This window comes from Pezoporus flaviventris, unplaced genomic scaffold (genome assembly GCF_033815535.1).
Source record: "Pezoporus flaviventris isolate CSIRO_AGI_PZ_B2104156 unplaced genomic scaffold, CSIRO_AGI_Pfla_v1 ptg000018l, whole genome shotgun sequence".
NCBI classification, from domain to species: Eukaryota; Metazoa; Chordata; class Aves; order Psittaciformes; family Psittacidae; genus Pezoporus; species Pezoporus flaviventris.
Window position 1 is genome coordinate 386,725 of NW_026892566.1, and position 24,864 is coordinate 411,588.

Genomic DNA, 24,864 nt, shown 5'->3' on the forward strand with positions numbered 1-24,864 from the left:
ATGCAAACATAAAATCAGATTTTAGAGAGGTTTAAAAAGACAAATATTAGTTGCTTAAATAATTTATTTGAAATATATTAGATGTTAAATAACAACATATGACACAAAATGTGATCAGTTACACAGTTGTAAGAAATCCACACAATCCACAAAATATGAATAAGAAACTTGACCAAAACAAAAAAAGTCTTTGGTAGATCTAGTGAAATACATGCTGGACATGAAAGTAGAGAACTCCTAAACTGAAAGAACAAAGAAAGCACTGGTATGAACAATAGCAATAACGGGAAGGAAAACTTTTCAGGATAGAAAATATAGCAAGCATGTAACATTACAAAATTCTCAGGTGTTCTTTCCCCTTTCCTGGACAATAACTCTGCTCACAAGATGTTTTAGCTTGCCTTGGTGACCTGTATTTCCTAAGACAGCAAGTAACTGATAGACCAAACAGCACCACACCACACCAATAAGTGCTCTGATTTACTTGGACTAATTTATCCTGCTGTAACACGCAGCCAGTCAACAGAAAGGTAGGAGGAGGACTTGGCTCATTACCTTTGAGGAGCTGTGCAGACTCCATTCATCAATATTAAAGTGAGCAGAGGTGGAGAGAAAGCAGTACAGATTTGATGATCTATGCAAAAGACTCTTTAGTGTGTTTCCACTCAGCTGCTCTCCAGTGCAGTCCTCAGCCCTGACAGCTCACAAAGGCAGGGATAAGCAAACTCAAGATGAGCAGCATTCAGAAACAAAATGAAATCACTATGAACCCTTTCAGTCTTTTTTCTTTTCTTTGGTCAGAATCAGTCCACTGGCATGCCTGTACCTTACAGCACCAGACCTGGATGGGGTGAGCTGTGCTCCTGACAGACCTCAGTCTTTGCCAGTGAACAGGACAGTCCAATACACACCTAGCAGAAGTCAGTCCTGGCTTCTTTGGTGCAACTGGTGGTGGTGGTGTTTTAAAAGGCAGCTCAGCTGTGGGTGCCAAATCCCCTCATGCAGAAGGGCTGTACATGTTATATGCATAAACCCTGTCTCTGCTTCCTGAAGGCAGCTCATTGTCTCATGAATAAACAGAAACAGTGCAGGAGCATGCCAAGGCACACGTGAGCTCCATTTCTTCGCCAGTGGTGAACAGTTGTCTTTTCTAACATTGACAGGTATGTTGGTCCACATGGAAATCAAAAGGACTTGTGTCAGTGGGAGAAGGATCTGAGCAGGAAGCAGGTCTGCTTAAACCTGGTGTCATTTTTCTGTTGCTCTAGGAAGCTTTATAACTTGATTGAGCAGTCCAGGCCTTTGCTGGCACAGGTTATAATTCAGTTAAGAAATTAAATTGATATGTGGGCAAAAACCCACAATAGTAACCTTCACAAAACCCCTTTTCATCCTACTTATCATCTAAAAACCTACAGCATGGTGGCGGTTGTTCCCTACAGGGGGCTGACCCACTGAATCAGGTGGAAGACCCTTACACCTATTTCTTTGTCCTTGCTCCACCAGCCCAGTTGTGATAGTGCCCAGATGGAGGAATCTCAACTACAGCAGGTGGAAGCAGGCAGTTTAAAGGCAGTCAGGTGGGCATGGGGGCAGCATGCCCCTAGTCTTGTCCATGGCCTTGATACCCCACCTAGGGCAGACATTAAACCAACCTCATGCAGCCAAGCATCATAGCACCAGGGGTCTTACAGATGACAGCAAGGATGCGTGTAGTTTGGTTCTGCCTCCCACGGCAGAAAAAGCAGGGCTGGTTCAAGAGCTCGATGCCCAAGACCCATGGCACACAGCCTTGTGCCAAACGGCCACCACAGCACACCAGTGGTGCATTCCCAACACCTTCCGAGAGCCCCAGACATGCTCCTGCTGCTTCTGCACCCTGTCACAGGAAGGGACACTGCTCACTGGCTTTTCCATGAAGGTTTTCACAGTGCATCATTGAGGCCTTTCTCCTGCAATCTCCTTCCCAGAGCAGGATCTCCCCCATTGCTACAGCTTTTGAAGAACAAAGACATTTAGCCATCAAACTGTTTGATGGGCTTTTAAGGCAGCTGGAGTGTAGCTGATCAGCTTCCTTCACGTGTACAGTCACTGATACGGAGGAGGTTTACTCTGCCTGTTGAGCCCACTGAAACTCATCTATGACTATGTTGTCTTTTATTTAAAACAGAAATTCCATTTTTGCTTTTAATTCTGCTTTTAATTTAGTTTAATAGTATGTTGCTCTGGCACTAGGGATCATTCCAGTCTGATGGAGAAAGATGTAGCCAAGTTCAAGGGCTAGGACTTCTATTTTAAAAAAGGAAAACTCAAGTTGGAAGTAAGATTCACAGGCTCAAGAGTGAATGCAGTTATCCCCTGGAATCACTGGTGGAGGACTGTGGCAAGTATCACACCTCTCAAAATTTTTCACTACCTAAGCCTGTGTCTCTGCTGGACACATTTTGCGCTGCAGTTGTAATTCTTGAGCTTATTAGTGCTTTCTTGAAATAGCATGGCAGAACAGAATAATCTCTTTCCCTCCCAGAAACACTGGATGAATTTCTATGGTCTGATCTATGGATTTGATCAGGGCACAAGGCCCTTCTCTCTTGGTCTCTGCTCTGACAGCAGTGAGTCCTTCCAAGTTGACAGGGGCTGCAAGTTCTCTGTCTGGTCTTACAAGTTGTTGGCTGACCAAGGATTTCCTTTCCTATGAAATAAAAATGTATACCAAATAAATCAGTAATAAATATAAATAAATAATCACAATCCATAGAGGAGCAACCCACAAATTCTGCAAAAAGAGGGGGACTATCAGACTAATACAAAGACTGCACATCTCATTTTCTGCTAGGGAGATGATGTCTCTGACCAGCACCCTATGATATTGCTGCTCATGGCAGGAGAGGGGACACAGTTTTCGATCAGTGTCAGCTCCTCCATGTTTTGCAAGCATGGAGCTTGCTGGAAGAAGCCCAGGATGCTGCCCCGTGCTGGCACTGCTGTCTGCTGCGGGCCTGGCTCTCCCAGAACTTTGACAAGGAAGTTGATGTATTTCATAGCTAACCGGAGTGTCTCATTCTTGCTCAGTTTTTTGTCTGGTGGGTGGGTGGGAATGAGCTTCCTCAGCTTGGCAAAGGCGCTGTTGACATTTTGCTGCCTCCATCGCTCCCTGGTGTTGGTGAAGATCTTCCTTGTCATCCTTAACGTCCTGCAAAGCAAAGGAGATGGTGAGTGAATGCTAGATAAGCCTGGCTTTCACACAGGCTGCTGCTCTGGGCCAGCAGTGAGCACAAAGTGGTGGTGCTAGACATTTCTAATTTTTGCCCTCTGTGGCTGATGCCCTTGTCCTACATATCCTGCACAGTTTCACCCTAATTCTTAAAGTCATGTCCCCATTCACCGCCATGATCAGAATCATGGGAGCTGCAAATGGACACCAAAGTCTAGTATGGACTTCACAAAGGAGTAAATGGAATTTTATTTTCTCACACAACCATTTAATGCTGCTTCTCCAGATTCTTGAGAATTCCTCCATAGCAGAATTCCCAATCCGAATGCATTAATCATCCTACTAGGCTGCATGAGGGACACCCGGAAGGTGGAAGGGAAGGCAGGCAGGCTCAGCGCAGAACACATCCATGCTTTCCCAAGCCCCAGCTCACACCTTCTTGGGGTCTGCTCCCAGCTGGCCCTAGCTTGGTGACTCCTGACTGGTTCTAATCTAGGTGGACATTCATCATGGGCCTTCTGTGAGCAGACAGCCAACACTACAGTCACTTGTGATTATAGTTACCTCAGAAGACTTCTCCAGGGAAGCAACAGTCTGGTTCCCTGCCCAGCCCACACTGACTGCTCACTGCTGGTGGCGGAGACACTACAGTCTGATCCTTTCAGGCTTCTGTTTTATCCCCTGGGAGCTGCCAAGACTAAGCCACAAGTGCCATGAGTGCAAGCTGAAGAGGGAAAGTGTGATTCCTACAAAACTTGCAGGCATCCCAGCCAAAACGCCTACAGAGGGGTTACCTGCCCATCCTGCCTGGAGCAGCAAGAGATGTGCAGCAAAATGAACCCAGTACCCAGAGCAGACCTAGCAACACAAGGGCACTGTGCAATGGGTGCAAATTTTAAAAGCCATTTACCATAAAGGTTATCAAAAGTGCTTGGGGTTGCTGTAACCCTACTTCTACCACCATTGAAAAGTCTTCTCTTTTCTTCCACAGCCCTGCAGGAGACACTCACTTCTCCATTTCTGAAGCTGCTTTTTATGCCAATGGCACAGAGACAGTTGGGGTATGGAAAAATTAGCTGCAGCCAAGAGACTAAAGGACAAATGTTTCCCCTTAACCTTTTATGCATGTGAAAACATCAGCTTTTTATATTCATTGGCAAACCCATCCTTACAGCAATCCCACAGGGGACTGAGGAGCAGGGGAGATAGCACTCTTTACCCTCAGAAAGAGGCAACTTTGGGTGACAGCACAGCTGTGATCCCATGTCCATGTTAAGCAGCCTCATACCGTGCAGGGCACTCAGGGTTCACCAAAATACATGTTAATAGTCTGGGTGAATAAAGAAATTGCACTGTGACTCAGAGGTTAATTGGGGTGCTGTTGTAGGGAGACAAAACATGCATGGCAGGCAGAGAATTTCTCTCCCAAGTCCTTCAAGACCCAGTCCAGCACTGATTACAGATCACCAGGGAAACAGTTACAGTGTCATAAATTATATCAGAGCCATATCTGGAGACCTGGGCAGCTAATACAGATGCACCCATGTGTACTATATATGGCTACACTCATGCTGCCCATACTTTGCAGGCTCTGCTTGGCTGTAGACCTTACAGAGCTACCACATTTCTATTTTGATAGAAGTCTGAAATCACTGTCATGCTCAATTGTCTACTCTGCCTTCAGGGGTTGAGAAAATTCTCCTATCAAAATGCCCTGCTTCGTGAGTGGCACATTTAAAACACAAATACTCATATTTCAGGCTGCTGAGAGTTTTTAATGTTTTTTGTAGACTTACATTAAGCCCCATTGCTTGATCTAAATGGGGATTATATTTTTATTATTTTTCTTTTTTTTTAATTATTCTCCTACTCCACATATTCCTTTTGATTTTTGTTACGGGAACAAATCTACTTGATGCTTTGCACCTGCCTAGAACAGCTAGCATGTACCTTTTTGACTGCTATATCAGTGATACGGATTTTAAACACTGTCTTCCAGTGCTCCTCTGTACTGTGGCATGTTCACTCCTGAAGGTAGAACTTTTACTCGTATAGTTCTGTTCTTCCAAGCAGCTGCTTGGGTCCATGCGAAATTCAGAGTGCCATCTGCTTCTCTCTCTCTCTTCTGTTTTTGGTGTTTTGTTTCTTTTTTTAAGACAAATTTATCCAAGTGCAAAGGCAGATTTATAAAGAAAGTTATTTGGGCTTCCTTGTTTCTTCTAATGGGTCAGGTGGATTGTATTTTGCCAGGCTTTTCAGTCTCTGCGCTATAATTCTGTTATGTGGGCCCAGGTTGCTGCATACCTCTTCATACCTCAGTTACAAATACCAACGGAGGGTCTGCTTCTTCTTTTTCTTCTCCTGCAGGCAGTGCCCGGCACAGCGGGTTACCATCCAGCCCTGGTGCTGTGAACATGTCATCTTGACCTGTCAGCAGTATTATTGGTGGAAAAATAACCCCAGCCTAGTACTTGACATCACGCTTTCTTTGTCTCTCTTCTCCTGCCTTTGGAAAGGACAATATTACATTTGTGATCATGAGCCTTGTCAGCAAACATATGTCTTTGTGAGACCAGCTCATGATTTACACTTCAAAAATGTGTGTTTGTATTTCTGACATTCATTCAAGCTCAGTAAACAACAGCTCCTTCCCTCTCAACGTGCCCCCACCCCTTGCCCTGACAGCTCTACAGAGAGCTTCATTTCAGGTGTAATCCGCCTTTGTACAACTCTCCAATTTACATTTTTCTCTCCTTTCCCCCTTTACTGGTGCAGGTTTCCTGTTGTTGTGTTCAGTTTCAGCTAGAAACATAAGAGAAAAGCAAGCCTTCTCCAATCCTGCGGTAATTGCAATGTTTCAGCACAGCTTCTTTTCTCATACAGTCACCTACACATCCCTTGAGTTTTTTGTAAACACAACGCCTTCCAGTTAAAACGCAGTCAGTTTATTGACAGGGGATCTAATTTCCATTCCCTTTGTCTCATTCCCTTCGTCTCATTCCCTTCCTCCTATTCCCGCCTTCTCTTCAACCGTCCCCACCAGGCTTGGCTTTCATTATGATATTACTTGCAGCTTCAGGTCTTTGCTGATGTTGCACATCAGAGCAATGTATTCTTTAGCTTTCTCTGGTGCGCTGTATAAAATACATATTGTCTAGTGGCTGCATGCAGCTTATATCCCACTGGTCTATCTTAAATTTGTGCGGAAATCACGTGTTTGTACATATCATGGACTGACAAATTGCATTAACCCACAAGCCTGGATTCTCTGCTTTCTGGTCATCTTTCTTACCACAGGTTAACAGCCCCACATTTAGTTGACAATAAAGAAACCCAGGAAGACAGCAGCTTAAATTCAAGAGGATTAATTCTGCTCTCAGGAATGTGAACCTGGAAGATTACGCCATTTTCACTGGAAGAATTACTCTGCAGGGCAAAATTGACAGGATTTAACACAGATCAAGGAGACACCATGTCCAGAAGTACTAGGTAAGTGCAGTTTCATGAGCTAAGATCCACACCTGCAGTGTGTAAAGAGAATTGTGCAAACAAATAATCCAGCCCAGCAGCAAATCTGCTCCAACAGCCCGAAAGAGAAAAAACAAACCACCACCACCCATCAGTTAAGTGAAGCTCTTTCCACCCCCCCTGCCTACCCATTTGAAATATATAAGAATAGAGGAGAGAAAAATACTGCCTGTGATTAATGCGGCCACAAGGGTCACCTTAGACAAAAGACTAAACGATGGAAAACATGAAGATCTCTCCCTGAGTAGCAGCAATTCTCACAGCCTCTCTATGCGAAAGCCATTCAGGCAATTCCGGCAGCAGCAGCAGAGCAGCTTCGGCACAAAACACCATCTTTGCTAGGACATTCCCCAGAAAACAGCCCCTGAGCCAGCAGTTAATGTCTGAGGGCTGGTAAGGGACTCTCCAGGAGCCCAGCACTCAATCATAATTAGCAGGCTGCTATTAACTAAAGATCTTGGATGAGAAAGTGCCTCCCTCAAGTTATACCTTTGACCTCGGTGAAGTTAAATCCATGTTGAAACTAGCCACTGGAGACCTACTTCTGCAAATCTTAATCAGACGTCAGATGCCTGCTGCTAGCAAGAATTGGAGTGCTTCTAGTAAACGTGCAGTGCCACACTGCCACTCCACAGGGGAAACCCAGTGGCTGCTAAAATTGGTTATTTAACACATTGCACTGGATTTTGTGCAGTCCCCTCAAGCCCTTAAGTAAATGGCAACAGAAGAGCAGATGGTGTCTGTTTCCATATCAGGCAGGTGCTTGTGAGCCTGATCTACCACGGGGAGTAAAGATTCCCCAGCTATCAATCCTCGCTGCTGTGCTTTGTTCACATCAGCGTGATCTGGAGGAGAAAGAGGACGCTCACTGTTTCCCTCTTCAGTTTCATGGGAGCATGGGACTCAGCTCCATGCAGAGGGCGTGACTGAGCATCGATGTCACAATGCGTTTCACTGCCTATCCGTAACATGTGACTTTTCCCCCACCACCTAGGAGAAATACGCTGAAACTCTTTGCAGCTGAACCGTGCTTTGATTGATGCGCAGTTGTTTGGATTGCGAGGACTTCCTTTGGGCTGGAAAGAGAGTTAAGGGGAGAGGAGACAATGTATCCCAGCTTGACAGGTTACAAGAGGAGCAGTGCACTTCTAGGTCCAGGCTCTTCCCTCCCAGACTTCCTAAGCCCCCTCTCTCCATCACTGCCTCCCTGTATCTCAGCACTGTAGCCCTCCCAAGTGTCTCCCACCTGAAATCCCATGGGTGTACTGATGTACAACGAAAAAGAGGGCACAATGCAGTGAGCTGAACAAACCAGGGAATTTAACTTCTGTCCTCATTTCTGGTATTCCTTTGCCTCAGGCAAATTCCTTTCCTTTGTGGCACCTCAGTATTCCTTCTGCCTGTAATTAGTTTGTTTCAGCTGCAAGGTTTGTGGAAAGTATGTCTGCGTGTCTGTGTATGTCTGTATGTGTGTGTGTGCGTGCCTGTGTCTGTGTGTTTGGTAGATGATGTGTTTGTGTAAGGAAAGAGAAGAGCCTCTCAGCTCTCACGGGACAATTCCTAACAACAGCAGTGAACTTCATTTCATTTCAAATAAGATGTGGGAAGAGGAGCTACTTCGGGAGTAAACAAGGGCTCCTTCACTGCCTCATGCCTCTGTTGGGAGTGTAACCTGACAATCAAACCACAGTACAAAGCATAGCAGAGCAGCAAAAGTGCTATAAAACTCAGTCAGCACTGACAGTGATTTTTCAGAGTCTGTAAATCTGGGGCGAAATGCACATAGTGAAATCTCTGCTTCTGGGAGCCCTCCTGTCTAAGGGCAGCATTTACAGAAACTCACAGCCATGCTGTACTCTTGTTGAACCTTCAGAAAAAAGAAACCACTAGTCTGCAAAAGCAGCTGTGCAAAGGTCTCTGGCCAAAGTCAGCCTTCATGTTTGGGGATACTAGTCTATAAGTGATCACAGTTCCAAAAGGCAAATCTTTCACCCAACCCAGTGTTGCCCCTGAGTTGCTTAGCTTTGTAATCCAGTTGCCTTCCTAGAGGGTGCAGATCTTCACCGTACTGGGGGAGAGAGCTTGCTGCTTCCTGAGAAATCAGCCTAGCCTGCATACTTCTTAACCTAGACACCCTGATCATATCCTGTAAGGCTGCCTTGGGAAAGGTAGGTTCTGTAAAGCAATGGGCTGGCACCCAGAAGGCATTTGGGAGAGCACAAAATGTGTGCTTAAGAACTCACCAATACTGATGGAAATGTTTACTCAAAGAATGGTTTACTCTGTGCATGGGACTGGTTTTGTTTGTTGGTTGGTTTCCCTGTGGCTCCTCTCTTGTCAATGCTTTTTATGTTCCTTTGCAATAAAGTCAAATTATACCGCAGTTCCTTGCAAAACAAAGAGCCCATCCATGGGCTACAATAACTTTTGCTAAATGGATGCCTAGTGTATTAGCAATGGACATGGCTGCTTGCAAAGCTGAGAAAAGAACATTCTGCCCGGAGGTTTAGCCTTTATTCACTAAACTTGCACTTGTGCTATTTTCTGTTCAAGGGGATCTGAGAGCCTTCCTTGGAAAAGTGCTTCACTGTCCTCCTGGTGCCTTCTCCAGTAAGGCTATCTTGTATCGAAGTCTCAACTACAGTTCCAGTGGGTTTCCTTTAAGAACATTCTCTGCCAAATTAACTGCCCAAATACTTCACACAGACACTATCCCTGTGCTTCAGGTTAACACAGAGAAGAATATCAGCTTGGTGATCTTCAGGGAGGTCTTCAGAGACCCTCTTTTTTCCAGACCCTGTGTGCAAACCGCTGTTCTATACAGGTATTCACTCCCACCTTGTTACAGCACTCATTCCTGCATGCTCCTCTCTGCACCTGCCACTGTGAGGCAGTAAATTAGCCGTTGATAGCAGAAAAATGTCAATTTGCCTTGACTCCCTTGCCTTGCCTGCTTATGTAGGAAAACTCACATCCTGCTTACAGGAGCTGTTAGGGGCAGCGAAAGGAAAATCCAGTGGTGTAAGGGACATTGCATCGGGGGGAAGATACATCTCGTATTATGTTTAGATATGACCCCCAGACAACATTTGCTTTTGCATTTTATCCAGGCCTGCTCTGAGTCTGATAGCAAATCTGACTTCAGCCAAAGCAAGGCTAAAGGTCTGACAGCATCCAGATAGTGGCATGCAGTGCCTTGTTTTCCTATTGAACACAAGTTAAAACCAGTCTACTGACCCCCATGCCATCACCCTAGGAACTAACTGGATCTGCTGTGCCTAAGACTAGAAGTCACCATAAACACAGAGAAAAAAAAAACACCACAGCAAATTGTAACATCCAAAAGTGTGATACAAATCACTGCACAACAGGGACCACAATCCTGTTTTCACCTAAATATCATGCTGCTCACCTCCATGGGACTACACCTGATAGGAATATCAGAAAGATCATTTGTGCCTCGACCACATTCTCATGGGCGTCTGCATTAGGTCATCAAGCCTTCCACCCAGCATGTTGGCTCTATCAGCATTTAATTTCTTGCTCATATCACAGCTACTAATGATTTATGTAAACAGGCAGTAAAATCAAGCTGCATTCATTTTAGTTACTTTTTGTGAAATGATACAGAAATGCATGGTGGGAAAAGGCTTTAAAAATCAAATATCATCCTATACCATTATATGGAAATCATGAATGCTAGAGACGCCTGTTTCAGAAAAAATGCTTGTTTTATTAACTTTCTCAGGCAAATACAGCTTTATGTAAAAGACTACCCCTGGAAATATAAACCTGTTCTAGACTGACAGTTTCAAAAGGTGGGATTTTTTTACAAATCTGAGGGTTATTAATATTTGCCAGCAGAAATGAAATAAAATTGCTGAGCTTTTCCTCCTAAGCGAACTGTTGAACTGAGCAAAATTCAAGTACCTATGTATTTGACATACACATCAGCTGTAAAACAACCAATGAAGTAATGGGAATGTTTTTAAACTTGTGAGGATTGGAATTTAAACCTATTTCTTTACATCTTTACCTGTTGATAGTGTCATAAGATGTTGACACTGTCATAAGATTTCTACACAGTCTAGTGCACAAGCGTAAAGTCTAATGAACGCATGACCGTCTATGGTTCTGTGAATGATTTATTCTGATAATCAAACACTACTGGACAATTCTGTTAAGTTTTGGTTCTAAACTCAGAAAGTCTATGGTGCTTTATGTAACCATTCTGCACCAGTGCAATAACTCAAATTTAGAGCACTTTGCAGTGGTGTGAGTTTGCCTTGTGTGTAATTACATAGTTATGATGTAAAAAAATCTAGGATAGTAGTAACAGAGATTTAAAATCACATTAGTTTGCTCCACATCTAAGCATCAACATTTCTTTCTGAAGTAGTAAAACCAACTAATCATTTTTCTCAGCATCATGTCCAATTCACTGAGTCTCTGTGTGGATACTAAGAATTTGACAGGTCCAGGAACAAAAACAGAGTACAGGTTTACTTTGCTTGATTAAACACAGTCACCTGTAGTGGCAGTTTCTGTAACTATTCTGTTTGTAAGATCAGGTGCCTTACTCTTAACTTTTTGATGACAAGACCTAGGGCTACCATGATAAGAGATAAATCAGTGGATGGTAAAAGGCTACTGCAGAAATTCCTTCCTTTAAGGATATTCCCTGCCCCGAGAGGAAACTTTGGCATTCCTAAGAAAGTTGCAAGATAAGCCCAAACGGGTGGAGGCAACACTGTAAAGAGAAGAGTCCATTGTCACTCACTTTTCTGGTCACAGGTGCTTGTGCTTCTTCAGATCTGGTCAGCAGGCAAACAGACAGCAAGATCGGACACTTCTCGTTTTCCTTTCCTGATGGTTCTAGCAGAGCCTGGCCGCAGAGCCTGCTCTCGCTGGAGTCAGCCTAGCACGGGTCCTGGCTGCCTCATTTATAGAGTAGCAGGTCCTTTGTCTGGCGCGTGTCACCACTAGTCCTGGCAATCCAGGGAGATTGTTTTGCATCTCCCAGGAGATTCTCTCTATCCTGCCTTTTCTCTTCTCACCCTCTGCTGTTCCTGGGGCTGGTAGTTCTTGCTACCCTTAGAGCAGCTCCGGATAGGTCAGGGAACTGTGCAGGAAAGGATGGAAACTGCTCATGGTAAGTATGTAATTTTTCTCTCTTTTTTTTTGGTGGTTTGGTTTTAGTTTTTTGTGTTTTATTTTCTTGGGGGGGGGAGGGGGCTTTAAAAAAAAAATAAATAAAACTTAGCTCTAAGCTTGTAAATGTTTCCAGAGACAAAGATGCAGTGCTGATTTAAAAGCCAATTTCAACGTGACTCAGTACTGCGGTAGAGGGTGGTTGTATTTATCATATTCCTAAGCAAGGGATTCCCTCTCTGCTCTGATAGCAAGTGCGGTGAGGCTGTGGGGGTGACCATGTGCAGGCAAATCAATCCCGCCTTCATGTTTTGGTGAAAGCTGCTTTTCACTTAGGGACACAGCTAGCACCTTCTGCAACATGGGCAGCTAAAGCTGCTGCATGCTCAGCACGGCCCCAAGCCCCACGCTGGCCGTCTGCCTGAATCTGCAGAGTTACAGCAGGAGGCTGCAGGTATGTATTCGCATGTCAGCTAGCTTGCCATCCACTTCGGGGCCCATGCTCTCTGCTTGTCCAGAGAGGTGGGAGATGCCCCGTCCCTGGAAATACTCAAGGCTGGATAAGGCTCTGAGCAACCTGATCCAGTTGAAGATGTTCCTGTTCATTTCAGGGATGTTGGACTGGATGACCTTTGGTAGTCCCTTCCAACCCGAAGTATTCTATGTGTCTATGAAAAATTGGCCCAGGCACAAGCCAATGAAGCAATGTAGCCTTGCTACAGACATACAAAGCCTTGGGACCCATGTGACCTCACCTGCATCTCCATCTGCTTCTCTGTTAGGTGGTGGGAGTTTACTTTGGGTGGAGATGAGTAAATAGGGGGAACAAGAGCAAGATACCTAGTTAGGCACTGGGAGCAACGGGATACTACAGGGGAAAAAGGAACGGGGAAGGAGAAACACCAGTTAATCATTCAGCTACAGTCATGGGGCAGGAAAACACCTGCATCCAGAATAGACAAGGGAGCTTTTAAGCACACTCCATTTCTTTCCTCAACCAAGCCTAAAGACAGCTCAGCTCACCCTGACCACCTCACCCAAACTACAAGCTGGCTAGGTAGGGCTCACCTACTGGGTTTTTAAAAGCACTGTGAATGTTTCAGTTAATGTGATTGCCTCTATAATTATTAACAACACAGCAGTGGAATGATGTGGTTGCTCTCTGGAGACAATGACCCCAGATCCCTGCTGGGGCAAGTCATTTGCCGCAGAGCTCGACTGAAGGTTCAGCCCTTTCACACGGTAAATTAACAGCGGCACTACAGCCTGAAAGCTGTGTCAACCGCTTCATTTAGCACAAGTGTTATGTTAACTAAAGGCCCTATTCCAGAGGGGCCTTTGGCCTCACAGAAGCCTAATTTCCATGTAATTTACATTGGAAAGTTGCAGAGAGCCCCTCCTCTCTGTTACTTCCTCCAACCCATTATTTACCCAAAATCTGCCCTGAGAATCTCCAGCCAGCATACAGCAGTAGAGAAGGGGGCTTGCCAGTTCAGGAAAGGGAGAGAGCTCTTTAGCCCTAACTGCTTGGATACTTCATTGCCGAAGGCTCTCAAAACCTGGCCAGATGAAGCGTTATAAAATATACAGCCAGAAAAGTCTCTGTCCTTGCAGGCATTTGGGATGGGATTGGCTGCTATTCATTCTCAGTCCCTTATCCATGCAAGAGTGCATGCAGGATTCTGCTCCTGTTGCTGTCAGATACATGCCCCCTCTAGCAGCAGGCTCATTGTGAAAAACCTGCCTCACTGGGAAAACATACGGAGAAAAAGTGACATCCTAGCCCCATCCCATGTACTTCAGAAAAGCCAGCACCACATCTGTGATGTGATCTGAGATGGCACAGGGATGCTGACTTCTACACCAACTTTAACGGTCTTTTCCACCCTATCAGTTTACTCTTGAAGGGGTCACACATGAGAGTCCATTTCACTGTTTTTTTATAAAGCTTCCTATTACTTGGCACCAGTGAACCACATGAGTCTCCAGCTTTCTCTCCGTGCTTGTCAGTGACATGGCAGTAGAGGGAATACATCTCTGGGATTGCTTTACCCTAAAGTAATCCATAGGTGCCAGGACAGCATAGCTCAGCCAGGGGCAAGAAGAGGGGAACAAGACCAGTGAAAGCAATATTGCACCCTGGGCATGTTCTTCCCTACAAAAATTTCTGCTAGGATCTATCCTGGCAGTTCCTTGGGGCCTGGGGTAATTCTTCACCTGCAACAGGTCTGGTTTTAGTAGCTACCCCATTGTCAGTTCCATGAAAAGTTAAGGAGAAACAGTATGTTTTGTAATTCTCAGACTCCAGACTGCAGTTGATATTAGCATGTTTGCCTGTGTCATGGACACATTTTTCCTCCTCAGATACCTCTCTCAGAAAGTAGAGTCCCAGTTGCCCTTACAGCACTGAGGAGAGGAGGATGGGGAACGCTGTATGTGTAAATGGGGAAACTGGGGACATAGAGCTATTGTGTCTGAGATGCAGAAAGCACTGATTTATTGCAGCGGTGCTGGCTGCCCCTTGCTGAAATACAAAGCCATTCTGCCAGGGAGGTACACATTCTTCCCAGCAGAGACATTCCTTGGCAAGTCTGATGACACAAAAGCCAGGAGAGAAAAGAAAATGTGGTCTTGGCCCTCTCACGGATAAGAACTGAGGCTGAAGAGAACAGGTAGAGATCCCATCCAGAGAAAACACCCTTTCCCCATTTCTGCTATTGTGCCCAGCACATTCGCCCCTCAGAGTCTGTGCTGAGCTCACATTTAGTGCAATCTCTTTCTGAAAAGCCACAGTTCAGTCAGCTTATTGTCTTGCCTCATCACCACAGATACCAGTAACAGTCTGGTCTGGGTGAAGCAGCAGACTGCCTGCACTGCCAGTCATTTATGTAGCAGCCTTTCCGTGTGGCTCTACAAAGCGATAGATGAGAATTGGCCCCTTTAAAGAAGTTAGGAACATGTGGGTGATTGCAAAGTGTGAACATCTCAAAAACAGGTTTCTTACGTGCATTTTGAAACTCACACCAGCATCTACGTTCCAGGCCCTGAAACATCCTAGGGGAGTAACCCTTTTTTTTCTTCCTAAAGGGCAGAAAGAAACCCTTTTTCTTCCTAAAAGGAAAAAAAGCTGTTCCTGGCATATGTGACTGTGCGGTATGCAAGCAGGAACAAAAGGCTTTATCCTGCTGCTACACAGCTTCCAGGGCCAACAGAAGCCTCTCCAAGACAGAGTAGTGGTTAGATGGATTAAAAACATGTTTGCGTTTCACACTGGGACAGACCTCAAACCCTGTCTTTCTCCAACAAAACTCTTACTGCAGATGTTCAGGAAATCAAAGAGGATCATGCCTAAATATGGGTAAAGATTTCAGCGAAGATGGGTCTGGGTTAACATTATTTTTTCCCTTTGTGGTGTGACCCCTTTAAGTCTGATGAAAACAGCACACACAAAATGATGGACAGAAAAAGGACAGCAAGAAGCTGCAAACACTGCCACATGATCGCTGTGAGCTCAGAGCCATGCTCTACAGATGAGAACAATAAGAAGCAATTATACACATCTGGGTTCCTGCGCTTTAAAATCAAAATTTAGATCAATAGGTTTTGAGTACAGCGAGATGGAGGAAGCTGCTTGAGGTTCAGAGCAGCAGCTGCATGCAGACTGCTGAAGTATTAAACTTCCATCATCTGAAGCTTTTTGTAATGTTTTGAATCTCTTATTAGTGTTAACAAAACACTCACATCAGGGGGTGCATTAAATTCTGGCCACACTTTTAGGCTTAATTCCAGAAGCCAAAAATCTTCTCCTTTTTAATGCTGAAAGTTGCTGATAGCCTTGAAGAAAATGTTCAGCCACAAAAGAAAGAGACTGAAAACCTAATGTTTTTCTAAACCTTCCACTGGGAGCAAGAGAGAAGAGATAAGCAGGTCATTTTCCCGTCGACACAGGTGTTCCTACACATTAAAAGTCCTTCGGAAATCACCTAAAATAGAGAAAAATAAAGCAGTCATACCAGAGAATCAGCCACTGCCATTTTCACCGTCACATAATGCTGAGCTCAGATAGGTGGCATGCAGCTATAACGCTACCACATATTCATCACTCCAAGCAGGGATTCAAAAAAACATGTAATTGAATATAAGAAAACCTTCCTGGACAGGTTATAAGCTCTGAAGGGTCTTTGCCATAGATATTTTTGCACCTTCTACAATAAACTTTTAACTAATGTCAAAAAGTAGGGATGTGAAGATTTAATTTCAAGTATGACTTGAAGCAAAGCACTCAAGCTGCAGCCATGCCAGCCGCAGCTATTGAATGGGATGGGAGTCTCCAGGCTTTCACACAGTCTGTGAGAACAGAAAGTTCTCTTTCTTCATGTGCAAGTCTTCGAAACCATACGGCTTGCTGTTGTGGTGAGCTTGTGCAAGGAAAAAGGGAATTTGCTCTGAATCTCCCTAATATCTTATCTTAGCACAGGATGCTGCTTGGCAATGGCTGAGGTTGAAATCTTTGAAGGAGAGGTCCCATATTTCGTGCTTGAGACTGCTCCCTTTGCAGGACCAGCAGCGCATGGGTGTGCAAAGGGAAACTTCAAGAAACCCATCCTCTCAGGAGTTCACTACAATTAGGCAGTCTGTTTCACATGGGAAACCTGGACCTGATCACTATTCTGACTGAATGGTAGTTTTCTTCCTTTGTTTCTAAAGTTTTGCAATCCTATTTTTGACCTATTATGAATGTATGCCCTTATTGCTGCCTTGATGATGGAGAGATGGTACAATTAATTTCAAATTTCATTTTCAATTGCTTTATTTCCATTGTTTTTAAATACATTTCTGTATTTCAGGTGCTCAGCTGGTGCCAAATGATATGCTTTCATCAGTCAATATAGAGATGGGGTGATGTGCAGCATGCAGAAATCACACTATTACTCTTCCCTTTCACCTGTATTTCATCATATGACTGTGCTGTATGTCTCTTTACTTTCCACTGGCTTTGCAAAAGCCAACAGCAGCCAGAGGAAGGAAGACTATTCTTTGAGGAAATTCATCCTATGTGTATATCTGACCACCTCCACTGTCAAAATTACTGTGCAAGGCCAGGCAGCAGCTCCTAAGAGCTTAGACCAGGGTGTCCATTCCCGACTTGACTATGACTATCACTCTTGCAGAGCTGGTGTCCCAGCCTCACAACACAGCACAGGGAAGCAGCCCCATTAACAACCGCAAAGTCTGTAGTGTAGGCATTTGCCTGTTTTCACCTGAACCGTGTCACCTGAACCCAAGAGATGTCCTGTGATTAGCCTGACCCATCAAAGCAGAAGTGTATGCACCCTGCACGTGGAATACTTTTAACGGCCCACGAGCAGCCCTTCAGACAGCTTTGCCTGTCCACTGTTAACGAGATATAAGAATCAGGACGTGTGTTCAGCAGTGTGGAGAAAGACGGGGGAACAAATTCTCTTGATCATCTGTAAATACCAGAAACCCTGTGGAAAACCCTGTGTGGGGTGGAAAACTTCATCTCCAGTGTGTGGCTTCTGCCATAAGAGAGGCAGCCTCATCTTTGTCACAAACAAAAGGAATTGCTTTCAGGCAGGAGTATTATACAGCAAATGTAGGTCAGCTCAGCTTTCTGGGTGGCTTTCAGTGGCTGCACAAAGAATAAATAAGCTCTGCTTTAGTTGCAGCTGACCTCTCTTGCCTTCTTCAGCCCTCTACTCCAGTTTGTAAAAAAACTGTCACTGTGCCTACCTGGATGAATGTGACAGCCTCGGAGATCAAGTGTCATAAGCCATGTTTTGAGTGCTGAGTAAGACGCTGTTGTGACTGCTCAACTTGTGTTTCAGGAAGACATAACCCTCTATGAAACCCAGAGCCAGAGGATTTGATTGCCTTGCATGCTCTAAAGCACAAGTGCAGGTATCAGGTGATACAGTGCCAAGCTGTGCAGACACAGCTTCAGAGGCCATTTCTGATAATCTGTCCCTTCATTCAGTTTGGTTGCTGTGTTCACTGGCTAAGCCTGGACTGCTAACAGCACCTCTCAATCCAAACCCAGTTCAGGCTTTACATTGTCAATAAATGAACTTACATCACGAGTGCAAAGACAGGAAGCCACTTTGCTCTAGGGAGGTCAGAGATGCAGCAAAAGTAATATCCCAGGGCAAAGAACATCCCTCCAGGAATGCACCAGCGCTGCCCTCCTCAACCCACTACTGAGACGCTGTTAATACACAGGCAGTGCCCACTCCTGACCTTTAATTTGCTGGTGTCTTCTGCTGCTTTACCAAGCAGGAACACCCATCTGCACAGAAACAAAGCCCTGCTCCTCATCCCAGCACCCTCTGCCCACCCCTTTCAGCAGTGCTGCCTCTTTGCAGTTTAAATGTTTCTTTTTAGAGTGCCTTTTATTTCCAGCTTGAAGAGCAGGGGGACGAGAGGTGGTATAGGGATGCTGAAGTAGTAATTTACATAATCTGATTAACAGAAGATTATCCAATGGCTGCTGAACAGCCTTAGTGTGCTTGAGCTAAAAACCTTACTATTCATTGCTCTCACCACCCTGCAGGACGGCTGCACCTGCAGCACCAGTTAATTCTCTCCTGGGGACTTCAAGGAAGGAGAAAAGCGGGGGCATATTTTTATTATTATCTGGGAGAGGGTTGAAGCTTCATGTGTGCTGTCCCTAATTGATCTGTCTGCATTAGTCTTCAGGAAGCTGAAATGAAAGCTGAGCCAGTTGGCATTATCAGGAACAGCCATCACCTTTGAAAAGGGCCAGCTTGTGGGGCTCCTCCCACATTCCCTGTGAGTAGTTCAGCAGGACCCATCCAGACCTGCCATAGAAGGGAGCTGAAGAGAAGGGTCCTGTGCATGCAAGAACCAAAACTGTAGTTTTCCCTTCTCTCACCAGTACCCTGCTCAGCTGGGAGCAAACCAGACCTAACACCATCAGAGAGCTTCACAGGTTGTAGCCCATATGTCTTTCCCCACGAGCAATGTAGTGACAGGGGGATGAGTATGCTCAGGGCTCCCAGAGCCTCACACCCAACATGTCGTCTTCTGTTGCCCACAAGCGCTATGGTTATCGAGGGACTTGGCTGCATTGGCAACTGTGGGAAGGGCAGCAGAGCCCACCAGGGCCACCCAGCTGCATGCTCAGGGGAGAAGGAGTAAGTCTGCAAAACACCTCTCTCACAAGCACAGCCCAAGACCTCCCATCCAGCAGAGCACCTAACTCTGCCATAGCAACTCAGCAGGCAGGCTAAAGACAAAACTTAATGAAGAGAAGCTGAATGCCATAGCTGCTTGGACATAATACAAACCTCAGCAGTGCTTCAGAGCATTGACTGGACTCAGGCAAGCTCTCCCAGGATGAGAGGCAGATGGATGAAGTTCAGGTCCTTGCAAGACAAGTTCAGCTGCTGGTTTTAACAGAACCAGGTCTGCACCCAAAATGTCCACTCACGCTGAAGGGGTGAAACTCCAAGCTAAGAAACGTGTTAACTGTGGAATGGAAAGTACTGGGGACAGTCTCCAGATTAGGAGAAATAGCAGGTGGCAGGAGCTGAACTCTCCCACATGCATCCACATCAAAACCAGGGAAGGAGGAAGTTTGGACATTTTTCTATTGTACAGAGGGACATCTGTAAGGCTAGGCAACTATAACACAGTTTTGAGCCTTACAAGGAAATGAAAACTGGACTTCCTAGAAGAAAAGAGATACAATAAAGCTTAATCCTTCAGTAGAAATGCTGCAATATAATCACCCAAGACTAATTGTGAGCCTTTGTTTCCAGAAGCAGACTCCATCCCCATAGCTAGCTCTGGAGATGCTGGTGCTGCTTTACATATTCACTTTTGCCTGGTGTATTTGTCTGGGGGGTCTCTGAAGACCTGCATGACAGCTGCCATTCACAGATACCACGTAAACAGATTTGCAGTGCAATGTGTCTTCCTTACGCCTACCAACAGCAGCATGAATGAAAAATGCTAAATAGTTATCTATTTAAATATGGAGGTAGCAGAATATCATGAAGCCATCCTGTATGTTTGTTTCTCCATTTTTTTCATCCTTTTCTGAAGCAAGAAAGGGAAAACACTTCTGACTTCCAGGTAAAAAGCACAAGGACAAAAGCGGGGAAGGATCCATCATATGAGACCTAGTGTGTGCTGACCGCACATGTACAGTCATCTCCATTGTGTGGTTTTGGGTTTGTTTTCCAAGAAGCTGCAACACAGGGAGTTGCTCTTTTGCTCTATGTTGAAGGGAAACCAGAGCTCACACCTCAGTGCTGCCTGGAAAAAATAACTCTTCCCAGCTGCTGGCTGACAGGATTTGTCTTGCATAATGTGCAAAGCTAGACAGCAATTGCACCTCTGTGAAGCAGCGTGTCATGCAAGGTGCCCGGTCTACCACACAGTACATTGATATCTCCATGCTCCATGGTAGACATATCATCAAGATATTTTTATGCTCTGGTAGAATTCATATTCCTGGATTTAGCAGTTAACTCTAGTATCAATACAAAGGGATAAACTGCATCCTGGTGCACAAAAGCTCTCCTGCTTTGAGGAAGTTCATCTCTGTTGCTGAACTAATCCTTCGTACTGGCATCTGCCCAGATGTCAAGAAGAATGAGGAACTGACAGCAGCTCCACTAGCATTTCTATGTGAAACATGCTGTGGGAAACCTTCTTCCTACAAAGCCTTATTTCTCTGTACAACTGTGGCTTTGTAAGGCCCCCTTGCACCGAATGCTGAATCTGGGCCCTTGCCTCTTGAGCAGAAAAATATTCAAAAGGGGAAAAATAGAGTTAAGAGAACGTGCACATGTTGATGGATAAAATCAGGCTTCTTCTTCACTAGGTTTTGTCACCTAAGTACAGGCCTGTTCTGTATTTGGAATTAGAAGGCTAGGACATGGTGCAGATCATCTTGCATCTCATGGTGCCCCAGGAATGGAGGACATCACCACACATCACAGGCAGACAACAGTGGCATCTGTTTGCTCCATTGTGTGTTCCCAGAGATGGACTTTTATCTATATTCCCCAGAGTTCAGCAGCCTGAACAATAAAACTTTCCCACAGCTGCTATTACTTTTTCCATGCTTCGATCCCAGAAAAGGCAGCAGAGCTATTTAGCTGCTATTCATTCCCCAGGTACACAAACTTGAGCCACAGGAGGTACAGAAAACACATACACAACATGAACACAATGAGGAAATAGCCTTCTCCTGAGCAGTGGGCAAGTTTCTCACCATAAATCTTCAACCTACAAATAACAGCAGCTTCTCCCTGGCAGACAGCGCTATGCTGCGGAGCAAAAAGCATGTGGAGGAAACGCATTTAAATGTCAGGGTCTGGGTCCACTGACAACAGCTACAGGGAGGCACGCATTTGTATGTTGTATCTACCACTAGAAGTTGGCTTAAATATAGACTGTTCTCAGAAAGTGAAACAAACCAGGGACTTCTTGCCCCTTTTCCCTTTCCCTGCCCCTTGCCCCTCCCAGCCATCTTGGGCTCCCTGCACAGCTGAACAACTGTTTCAAAACACAGGACAAGCTCAGCTCTGAAGCCTCTGCGTTATTTATGAGTTTGGAAATCAGAGCCGTTCGGTTCACTGCCAGTAAATGGCAATGATTGGAAGGAGGGAGGGGTAGGCTTGTGTGCAGCTCTTCATTCTCTATTCATTGTGAAAAGGGGATCACTCCAGCTAACTGGCCTTTGGAGATAAGGATTTCAGACAATCTGCATTAGCCTGATAAGCCAGGTTTGCATTTCATAAAGATCATTTGTTAAGAACCTCAGTAAAATAAAATACAGTGAGAAGGCTTATCAGCACAACTCATTTCCACTCACATCCCTCTGCCCACCGCTGCTGACAGTTTTTCTTCCCTATAAATAAAGCTCCCTGCTTGTGTCCCACCTCTCTGGGATTGAGCACAGACCAAGGATGAGAGGCAGTGGGGGGATGGCTGGGGAGGAAAAGGAAGAATAGCCTGAAACCTCCCAGCTGCAAGTGGTCACTGTTAGAGCCGTGGTCCTGATCTGCAGTATGTGTGAGGGTAGCAGTGCCCACCTGGTGGGTGCTTTGGATGCAGCTGGGCTGGCATCAGCAGCCTTCCTGCTTTGTACAAGGTACAGGGCAGGTCACGAAGGAGGACCTGGTATTTCCCTCTACTTCATGTTTTCCACTTTCCTCACATACAGAAAAAGGTAGCCCCAAAGTTGCAAAGGACTCGCCAACCCCCAGCAGTTTTCTCTCTTTACAAACTGGCCTTAGACAGGCATTCTGCTGTAAAACAGCCTTGCTGAATAATGGAGCACTATTAGAATGGGCCCCTGCGCTCTCCCTTTCCCAATTTTCTTCTCTGCAACATCAGCATTAGCAGGGAATATACCAGACCCAGGACTGTTCTGTTTGGACAGCACTGCCTTTCCAGGAGGTAGGTGCCCTTTTCTGCACAGACCCTGGGCATTATTCAGGTATCACACAGCAATTCAGATTTAATTCCCTGTCTACCTACCTTGGATCATGAGTTCCAAGGGATGGCAAACCACACCAGACTAACTATTAACAACACAAGGTCTTCTTAATTTTGACAGCCAGCACAAAGTCCCTTAAAGCATGTAATCTGCTGTTTCCAGCTGCCATTGCTGAACACACTTTTATTAGGGTTTGTTGGCAGAAAGATCTTAGCAAGGCAGAAAGTACTCTGGTAGGTCTTAACATTTCTACCTTACCTTGTTAACATCATGGAGTAATGCAATGAAGTGGATGTAAAAGACCAGTAATGGATGAGGCCCACAAATGTCTCAGCACATTGTCCCTTAGCAACATTTTGATCTCAGTAGGACAAAACATGGACTTTTTCTGAACAACAATAAATGCATCGTAGAGGCATCATTAACCTGAGAAGTTCCTGCAGCAAGTAGCCTCAGGGTGCAAAAGGCACCAGCAGTGCAGGTAAGCCATCACAGGTGGTCCCCAAGCTTCTTCACTGGTGGCATTCCTATGTTCCCAGGTATGTTACATGTCTTAATTAGGTTCACAGAGCAAAACACCAATACCCAAGAACACCACAAAGTAACCTCCAACTCCCAGCTAAAAGACCTGCTGATATCCTTTTCCCTCTCTGTGCTAGGGCCACGAGTCACAGCAATGTGCCTTTTCTTCCCAAGTGCAGAGCAGGACACCGTGGCTGTAGACGTGTAGATGCTACAATATATGCTGATGCAGAAGGAGTCAGTCTCCACAGCTGAGAAGGTATGTACCAAGAAAAAAGCCTTATTTTCTTCCAAATATTGAGTGAGAACCCCCTGCATCCCTTACCTGGGGGATATGAGAGTATAGTCTGCACTGGTATGGCCCCTCCTTTGTGGGACAGAATGTGAGTTCAGATTGCAGGTGTGTGCTTGGTTTACTCCCTCTCCTGCTAAAGCCTGTCTGCTCTGGAACAAAAGCCTGCATGCCAGTATAACTATACAGTCATAATGGGTGTGCTTGGGAACACTATTGCTTGTTTCATGCAGTTACCTTTTCAATGCATTGACAATACCTTGGGTTTTCTGTGCATTTACTCTATGAATATGCCTGGAAAGGAACACGTAACAGTAAGTTAGCAAGGCATCCATGTGTATAGATAAAGTTTTCCCACGGAGAAGGCACTGTATGTTTGGTCAGTCATGGAGGCACACCCCGAATCCCCCTATGCCACAAATGTATCTTGGCTTCCCAAAATAAAATAATCAGTTATGAAAAGCTGCCCTGGACCGGCTCCTGTCTTCACCAGCTGTCACCTATTTAATCTCTTCTCCCTCTCCATGTTTGTTCAGAAATATCTCTCTGTCAGTGCAGCTGGAAAGGTCGCTACTAATGGGCGGCCAAAGCCTGAATGCTGACAATGTGAGATGATTACAAGCGCCTGAAGAGCAAACATGCAGATTTTTCAACAGAAAGGTCTCCTGCTGCCCTGACAAGGTTCTGAGGTACCACTCAGGACAGTGGTGGCGATAAAAAAGGGCTAGTGTCAACTCGAGAGGGGAGGCCACAGAGTTCAACAGTAGCTCCTTGTAGAAGCTGCTAAACTCAAGAGTTTTGACTTTTCTAACAGGAGGTGATGGCATAAAAGGCACTGAAATTAGTTGCTTGACGTCAAGGAGGGTCACTTAGTTTATTTTCGTTTTGAAGTGGTATGAACAGAAATGACTGAGCTGGTAGAAAGCAAAGAGACTGAAGCACCACAACTGCCCACCACCCCTCCTTGGGCCAGCCAATGACCGTGATCTCTCTTCCCCTTACAGCGTGATACCTGCTGCTGTAGCAGCAACTAGAGGGAGCAGCTCCACATCCCCAGGTCCCCCCAGCCCACCATAGCTGGTGGGGAGCACAGCCATCTCCCCTAGTTGCCTCACTCACCAGCTGGATCAGGAAGTTATCTTCCACACACTGCAGGAACCTCCTGGATTTTTTCCAGTCTGCTGTATTGTACTTCCAGCAGACATCTGGTAGGTTGAACTCTCCCATGAGAACAAGGCCAAGCAATCAAAGACCTTCAAACAACTTCTTCCAGTTGTTTGAAGAACACTTAATTCATAGCTTCATTCTGGCTGGGTGGTCTGTAATAGACTCCTGCCAGAATATGTGCTTGGTTGGCCTTCCCCCTCATCTTCACCACAAACATTCAGCCTTCTTGCTCACAACATTGATGACTGGGCAGTTGGTTGAGTTCTCTGATGTACAACACAACCCCACCACCTCTTGTTCCTTGCCTCTCCCTTCTGAAGAGCCTGCAGCCATCCATTGCAGCACTCCAATCATGCAAATCATTCCACCACGTTTCTGTGATGGAAATTATGTCATGATTTCCCTGATGCACAATGGCTTCTAGCTCCTCCTGTTTGTTGCCCATGCTGCGGGCATTGGCATAGATGCATTTAAGTTGCTCTGGGGGACTGGTCT

The 24,864-nt window shown here is 45.3% G+C and overlaps 1 protein-coding gene across 2 annotated transcripts; it reads right to left on the minus strand.

Moving 5' to 3' along the window:
* Positions 1 to 219: 219 nt before the first annotated feature.
* On the minus strand, positions 220 to 24,441 carry TAL2 (TAL bHLH transcription factor 2). 2 transcript variants are annotated; one of them, XM_061454989.1, is made up of 2 exons: positions 23,236 to 24,441; positions 220 to 3,193 (listed from the first exon to the last, which is right to left on the minus strand). In XM_061454989.1, the coding sequence occupies exon 2, from the start codon at positions 3,181 to 3,183 to the stop codon at positions 2,833 to 2,835; it is 351 nt and encodes a 116-aa protein (XP_061310973.1). In that variant the 5' UTR covers positions 3,184 to 3,193; positions 23,236 to 24,441; the 3' UTR covers positions 220 to 2,832. The 2 variants fall into 2 exon arrangements, with proteins under 2 accessions (XP_061310973.1, XP_061310972.1); XM_061454988.1 differs by lacking the exon at positions 23,236 to 24,441 and adding an exon at positions 11,523 to 11,917.
* Between the last annotated feature and the right edge of the window lie 423 nt (positions 24,442 to 24,864).